Source organism: Pocillopora verrucosa, chromosome 1 (assembly GCF_036669915.1).
Source record: "Pocillopora verrucosa isolate sample1 chromosome 1, ASM3666991v2, whole genome shotgun sequence".
Lineage (NCBI taxonomy): Eukaryota > Metazoa > Cnidaria > Anthozoa > Scleractinia > Pocilloporidae > Pocillopora > Pocillopora verrucosa.
The window spans coordinates 31,494,672-31,503,155 of NC_089312.1; the positions used below are offsets into that span (position 1 = coordinate 31,494,672).

General features: G+C 38.1%; 1 protein-coding gene across 1 annotated transcript; it reads right to left on the minus strand.

Moving 5' to 3' along the window:
- Nucleotides 1-6,365: 6,365 nt before the first annotated feature.
- LOC136279159 (fibrinogen C domain-containing protein 1-like) lies at nt 6,366-7,434 on the minus strand. The gene is made up of 3 exons (XM_066162680.1): nt 7,350-7,434; nt 6,807-7,193; nt 6,366-6,625 (listed from the first exon to the last, which is right to left on the minus strand). The coding sequence occupies exons 1-3, from the start codon at nt 7,432-7,434 to the stop codon at nt 6,366-6,368; spliced, it is 732 nt and encodes a 243-aa protein (XP_066018777.1).
- Nucleotides 7,435-8,484: the final 1,050 nt, after the last annotated feature.

Sequence of the window (8,484 nt, forward strand, 5' to 3'; positions counted from 1 at the left end):
TGTATCCATGTGATAGACGGCATGGGATAACCTTTGGCAGCGCAGTTAAAGGTTGCGTTGAAACCAGCATCAACAGTTTGGTTCTTATGATCCTCGAGAATTACTGGTCCCAGGGAGGCTTACACCGGCAATTTCAGATAACGGAGAATGTTTTTTTTTTAATAAAGAAAGTAAGTTTTGAGAACACGTCAAAATATTTTAGCAGAGTAAAGATCAAGTAAAACAGGGAAGGTAGCTAATTAAGGAGAACGCTAAAGGGATAAAGAGAGCTTCGTCACAGTAAGGGCATTAAAGGTACGCGGGAAAATCCGCGGAAAACTCACTATCAGTAGCATAAAGTTTCACGTTAATTTTTTTCAGGTATATAAGGTAAGTTGTTTACAAGGAAATGGAATGTGATGGGGCGAAGTCTAATGTGGCATAATAGAATTTGATTGGTAGAATACAATTAAAGCGCGTGAAAAATTGCCTCATTTTCATGAAGTGCAATGATTGGGTATGTTCGGATTCAACTTTGGACGTTGTTTTCATAGTACGTGATGGAATGTAAGTTGTTTGGCATGTGCGTTGCGAGAAAAGGAGCGGAAAAACACGTTTTAACTTAAAAATGATACAATAAAAATAAATACGAACCTTTCATATCCCGTTAAATATCGACTTCTCTCTTGCAAGGGCCACAATCATAACACTTACTTATCAAATGAGCCGAATTTCTAGTTAATATCATTCTTGTGCACAGATTGATATCCAAATGCTGTGATACGACTGGTTCGAGATTGGTTCGAGCACCAATCTGATTGATGTGAGATAATACCTTAATGCGGCAATCAGATTGGTGCGAGATACATACCCTAATTCGACAACTTTATTGGTGCGAGATTCACACCTTAACGCGGCGATCTGATTGACGCGAGCAACATACCACTCTACAAGCTAAAACAGAGTTTTTTTTCCCATAAAAGAAAAAAAAAACTAACTAAAAAAGCTACCGTTGCTTATCGTTGTTTTCTCTGTAAAAGAATGGGGTCAGAGTATCAATTACCGCAATTTCCATTTTGCAAGTTGCTTGTAATTCTCTGTTATTGAAACCGTGCGGCATGAAATGGTCTCATGACATAGCCTTTAAAACCGCATTCTTCTTTGGCAGTTTTCAATTCAGTATCATCCTGGCTGTTAGAATTGCAGTACCATTTCCCTCTTAACCATAAAGTCATGATTTCCTTCATAGAAAAAGGAGTTCTTCTCGCTTTTGTCGTGCATGATGCAAAACGGCGTCACTAACGATATTATTAATTTTCGATATTCCATTATTTATATTTTAGCGATTCTTGTCGAAATGTCTCGTAAACGTCCTTGACCTTTCACAGAAACTTTGTTTCCGTCAGAAACTATAACCATCGTACCAGCAATAAATTTAAGAGGAGTTTTATTTCCTGAAGATTCGACCGAACTCTTCTATTTACACGTCATTGCCAGTGGTTTCCAAGTAATGTACATTGCAAGATTGGAAATAACATAGGAAATACGAAGAACATAAGAAGTACAAGACACTATATGATTGGGCGATTTACTTGACGATTTTGGAATACGGCTGGCATAAGAACGTTACCTACGATTACAATTCAACTCGAGCTTGCACCTTTTATTTGCATGATCCGCGCGAAAGTTAAACCTCTATGGATAGCCGCGCGGACTGAAGCTTGGAGAGGGATTGGTTTCCACACTCTCAAACTATCTTCACCAACTATCAGTTTACAACTTTTACTTTCCTGTCTGTTCCAAAATGATAGCTTGATGTATCTTTAAGCTCACGTGATCAGCGATGCCTTCAATACTCATTGAGGTTTTTTGGAGAGTAAGTGAAATACGCGCCCCACCTCAGAATTTAAAGCCCATGAAGTCGGCGTCGCTAATGCTGAGACATTTTAGTCATTTTATTGACCAGAGGCCCTACCTTTACAACGAAAGATATTGGTAAGCGCCAAAGGATTCAGATTCCCAAACCAATATGTCACGCTCCAAAGCCTCACCACAAACAAAATTTGAGATACTGATTTGAGCTATACCTAATCAAGGGTCAGGCTTGATAATTGAAAAAATTCAGAGTTTTCATCTCTCACATTTTCTCCATTTCATTGTTTAGACGTATTTATTTGATTTTTTTTGAGCACCCTATTTTAAATCTTATCCCTTCAATACAGCACATGTATGTTGCCAATGCTGATTTTCGAAAAAAAAAGCTTTTTCCGCCATTTCAGGCATTCAGAGGGGTAAGATTGACATGCGCGCAAGTGAGGAATGATGACCTAATTTGCCAGTACGTGTCATTTTCGTTTCTTTTATCTTTGACCATTCTTCTTTTTTTCTTTTTTACGCAAGGAAGGATCTTGAAGGTGGGTGAGCTCGAACCACATGGGACTGGAAAAAACGTCTAGGAAGACACACAAAGAAAAAGAGTTTAAAAGGAACTGTAACCAGAAAATTGGGTGGAAGCCCACAAAAGTGGGATATATTGGAAATGATCCTGTAGATCATGACCAAGTTAAGGCCGGTAGGAATAGTATGAAAAAATAATAACAATAATGACTTTATTACAGTATTTCTACTAAAAGGTGGCTCTTCATCTGTAAAATTTTCATTAATATTAAAGAGTTAAATAATTGTTTTTTCATTAAAAGTAAATAAAGTAATCTAGAATATGTACAAATCAAGAAACCAAACGTGCATTTGCCCTTTTTATAAGATACTTTCTCACTTTAGTTTTAATTTTCGATAAAATCAGGCATTCCACTAGTTGCTTTCGGACGTGGAAGGGAGTTAACTGCTTTAATTTTCTAGTTACAGCCAGTGTAGCGTAGCAGCTAGAGATCTTCTAGTTAATTTCCTCCTTCCGGTTGAAGTGTCGATTGACTTGGGTCCCCAGCGGGCTAAAGTTTGAGACACGCTCTTGCCTATTCCCATTAACAAGGAACAAAGAAACAAAAAAAAGGAAGAAAGAAAAATCCCTGATGGGGACTGCAAAAAATAATAGAACAAATCAGGGAGATTATCATAAAACTATCAAGCGAATAAACGAACTGCTAGCACACTAGAATTAAACTTAGCTCCGTCATAAATGGACTCGGAGGAGTCCCTTATAAAAATTCCGGTAACGTCAGTGAAAGTTATAATGCCCTCGGTAAGGGAATGGTAAGGAGGCTCGGACCCGAAGAGCATGGGCCAGAACGGGGACGAAACCCATTCGGGTAAGATAAGAGTACCCGCAGCTTTACCATTTGCAAAATGCCTAACAACCCGAGAAATCAATTATGGACACAGCTAGTACTGGCCAATTAGTTTACCCAACCCAGCAAAAGCAAAAGGCATCGACTCCTTCGCAACCAGATTCCAATAGCGCGAATAGAACCTAGTGCTTAGTTTAAAGTTGTGGGAATTTTCAAACCGATCAACAGAATGGGGACCCCAGATACCATCTACCCGAGTGAAAAAAATGTAAGGAAACCCCCTAGTCATCGCAATCAACGAACCTGCTAATGACAACCGCGTGCTCGTTAAGGGATCTAGGTACTCAGTCTACTTTAAAATCAGTTGTGTTCCGGAGAGCTAATCTAAAGATGGACAAAACGAGTTTGTGAAGATCTGGCTTCATGCTATCATTGCGAATAATGAGGGGATCTTGCGATTGACCATAAATCGCCTGTAGTCACGCTACCGTTGAAATAATTGACATGGAAATTTAAAAAGAACAGGTCACAAAACACGATGTCACGTGACCTAAAGCAACTAATTCCGAAGACCGTTCGCCAAGCAAACGGTTGGAAGAGCATAAACAATGATGTGACTAAAGGCGGATTTTCTTTGTTTCGCGCATCACACTCTTTCTCACGCTCCGAGCGTGCGCATTCATGTATTGCACTTTGGCCCCGCCAATCCACCTCTTCATGAGGCTAGACCATAGTTTTCGAAAAAGAAAAGAAACCTTGTCATTAAGAGGTGTGCACTAATTAAACTTTAAAAAAATTTGTGTTTATACGTCTCCTTGGGTGGTATTTCATGTGGTCTATTTAAACCTTTGTAAGTTCAGATCTACAATACACGATGGCATCCAATAATTTTTACAGTTACTGAGCAAAGAAAGTGACAAGGTAACGCCAATAGCGAGCCAGCTGCAATAGTAAAAATATTGCGACAAAATTAAAAAACATCGTAGCGCAGCCAGTCCACTGCAACATTGAACTTGTTCGCTCGTTCAGGATTACCCATAATAATTTCCCTCCCAAAAAAAAGGAGCGCTTCAGCTTCCCTCAGAAACATGGAGAGACTGAATCAAATGAAATTGACAGGAAAATTTTATTTGTCCTCACTTTTTAATAACCTAATTTTATCTCATAAACCGCGGTGTTATACAGGGATTTCAGGCCCTGAGAAAAGCCGTAACAACACACGCGAAAAAATATCGTATTTTTTCACGTCTGTTGATATAGCTAATCGGCTGCTGACACGTCAATCGCCTTTGGCGTCCGCTCGGTCAGGTTGATGAATGAACGGCAAAGCCTTCACGATTCTCAATACAAGTTGTTTGTCTTGAGAATCCTCGAATTATGGCGGCTAAAATACTGAAAATTCCCTATTGCTGACAGACAGTAAGGTTCAAACTTTCCTTGAAGGGGAAGAAAACTAATATACTAAAAGAAAAACCGAAAGTTACGTATTTAGTGGCTTTGGTGTCAGTATTTCTCTCGGCTGAGAATGAAAATCGACAACTGGAAGATTTGCCATTGGCCGATTTTTGCCGTTTACCTGAAAGACTTCTCGGCAAGGAAAAAGTCGGTAAATGAGAATTTTGTAAATTGAAAATTACGACCATTGCTGTTTTTGTAATCATGATTCCACGCATTTTTCCATCTTAAGAGTCAGCGCCTGCCAACGCACTCTACGATTGTTATTCGAGGATTGTCTATTCTTTTATTTTCATTCATTCATGAAGTCCGCTTTTCTTGTCACTAAAGGGCTATTGTGTTTATATGATAAACAAAATAATGCCTGGTTGCTTGTAGATAAGCAATTCCATATCTACGCGCGCCCATGTATTATTCTCTACATCTCAGAATATTGTAAGGCTCCCTCCAATTTTTTTTTTTTTTTGGATATTGCTATTCCTTAATAAGATCTACTTTGCTTGCATATTCACTGGCAAGAGCATTGCGATATTTTGAACGAATACAGCATTTTTTCGTTTCTCTTTTAATTCAGCAGGGTGACAGTAGGGGTAGGAAATAAATGACAGAAATGTAGGCTTGGTTACATTTCGGCTAGTTTCGTGAGTTCGGCTACTTTGTTCATGCAAACTAAAAATAAGAATACATGTGGGCGTTCAGTGGGCTTTGAGTTTAGCCGTGCGGATGTTGTAAGAGACAGGAAGAACGGAATTTTGAGCGACTAAACACCACTGACGCCTTTATATGCAACACCAGGAAAACAGGTGTGAAAAAATGGAATTAAGAATACATGTTATTAATTCTAAATGTGTCATTCTTTGACACATGAATTACGATTCTAATCGAGTGCGGTAATTGTTAGCATTTAATGAGGATAAGTAACAACAATATTCAAAAGGTATTAAATGGCACCTGTTTCTTCCTAGCTTATTGTGAGAGGAGGAAACTAGGGGTGACCTTTCAGTTTACGCTAATCGATATTCGGATTTACAGTCATTACGCTCATCACGGACGATCATTACCCCCCGATCTCGCTGCATTCCCTTGGTCTGAAATATTTTCCCGTTTTGCCTCTCGCTTACTTATTTCATAAATAAAAAACTATTCACCTCCGTCGGTGGCTAGTGGTGGATATTTATCGAGCTGCGAATCCCGCGCGAGTTTCTCGGAGGTGGGGGGCAAAAGATATTTGTAGTTCGAGCAGTCAATCAAGGCGTGCTTTCAACGTTATCCACTGAATCAGTACTAATCAAACAATTACAATTTCCTCGATTTTGATTGGTTTCGAAAAACTTATATATACCCCCTTATTCATTCGCTAAGTTTTTATCGGACAGTTCACTTGGATGAGCCAATCATATTCAAAGTTTTAGTTTAAATCAACCAATCCCAGCCTTTGTTTCAATCACCATTGAAACAGTGTACAGACTTTGTTTTTTCATGCAAATTTTCCCTTTCTTTGATAACCTGGCTATTCTTGGACTCCTCTCAGTCCTGTTGCCATTACATATACTAACTCAATCATTACACCTCACGCTTCTAACGAGTTACAAAAAAATCTCCTCTCATATGGCAGATAAATTTGATTCTAAAATTTTATTTACAGACATATATGACTACACATATACACATAAAGAGAAAAAAAAATTATCCAAAGCAATCCGGCTTGATCTTCATTTCGGCTTTGGTGGCTATATACTGGGGCTCACGAGGCCTATATTGACTCCACAGTGCCCATCTTAAGCCGTCTATTTGTTTGTATTGACCGTTAAGGTTGGAGTTACCACAAGTTTCGTTATTGGGATACCACCAAGCTCCATATTTCTTAGCACAACCCTCCAGCGTGTCTTTTTCCATTGTAAAAAACGAAGCGTTGCGGTTGTAATCGAAAGAATCACTTGCGTTTCCTACAGAGCGAGAAGAAAAGAAAAAAATAATGTAAAAAATCAACAGAATTATTACAATTCGACTGTCATCGCTTTCAGTATAAAGCTAATTTTCTAAGCGTAAACATCCAGTTGATAAATTGATTCATTTTTTCAGACTTTGTATGAATGATAATAATCATCACCCAACAGATGTGAATACCTGTTAAAACACTTCCAATAGTTAAGGCATAATCTTTTAATTCCGGTTCAACTACGAACAAGTTGTACTCTTGGAAAATTCGTTGAATGCCCAGGGTGAGGTTAAATTCCAAATCTACTCTAAGCTTGTTCTTTGTTCTCCAAGTGAGGCGGTTTATTTTGTCCAGTCCTAACCAAAACTCGCCATTCAAGTTACCGAAGCCACGCTTGAAGTCACACCAGCTACGATCAAAATTTACAGAGCCGTCCATTCTCTTCTGGATCACTGTCCACCCTCCTCCACCTGTGCTCTGGTCACAGTACACATCAAAGGCACTTAAACCATCAGGATAAATCGTGTAGACACCGCTAGTTTTATTTCCAGCCTTGTAAAGCTCAGCACAATCAGCTGTAAAAAAAAAATGTGATAAGTCAAAAAAATTATGGGATACAGTCCAAGCCAAGTCTCATGGAAAGTTTTATAGAGAAAAGTAGTTCCATGTAGGTACTGCTCTATGGGAAATATAACTTTTATGCAAGGAAAAGGAAACGACGAAGTACTCACCCGCAAATGATGTGATTGGACGACTCAATATCTGATTCCTAGAAGCCAACGCCAGGAGCAAAAGAATTTGGAGAGAACGTGGCATTGTTCGAATATTGAATTCACCTTAGACTTTAACTTCTGAAAGTAATGAGTGCTAAGTTATGATGGCAGAACTGCTGCAGCCAACTGAATTTATACTCCCCGATGTTAACCCATTTTAAGGAAGAGAATACTTCGTGAGTGCTAAACAGCTATTTTAGTACAATGCACTCAACAATTTAATTTTAGATAGCTGCTTAAACAGAAGTTCAAGGATCTCTTTTATGGCCATGCGGAAGCTTGGTAGAAGGAACGAAAATCATCCCACGCCTTAAATTTCGTTTTTGAAGAAACTATTGCTCAATATTTAGACTTCCTTTTAACTATGCTCAAGAAAATATGAACATACACGTTTGATGCTTCATGTTACTGAATACAAATTTTATGAGCATAAAGCTTGATGCTTCGCGTTCCTTTTTACAGTTGTTTAATTTAATATCTGTAGGTTCAAACGGTGGATTTACTCTTCAGTAAGAATTTGCTCCGAAAGGAGAGCATATGTTCATAAAGGCCCTTATTTCACCTCGTAGTGTAGGTAACTAACTCTTTTTCTCCTTTTTTTTTTGTTCAAAAATTTTCATTTGACCAAGGCAAAAAAAAAGATATAGGTAACTAACTCTTTTTCTCCTTTTTTTTTTGTTTAAAAATTTTCATTTGACCAAGGCAAAAAAAGAAAAAAAAAATTATGTCCAGGTTTTATTTTGGATCCATAGTGATATTATTGGTCCTCAGTGTAATGTTGCCAGAATATACAACAATTAAGATGAAATTATTTAGTCAGTTAGTCAGTGGAAGATTGATGATGTCTTTCCCATATTTTCTACAGTGCGGTGGACACTCTTTGAAGTTGACTTAAGTTAAAAAAAAAAAACAAACAAACAAAAACAAAAAAAACGCCAGCTGTTTTCAAATAGGGGGGTGTGAACTTCAAACTAAGTAAAACTCAACATGCTATTCAAGGAAGTAAAAACAAGTCACGGCCCAAATTAAAAATGAGTTAAGAATGCCAGCTGTTTTCAAGACTGAACCTTAGTGGGCTAGAATTTCAAAGTTG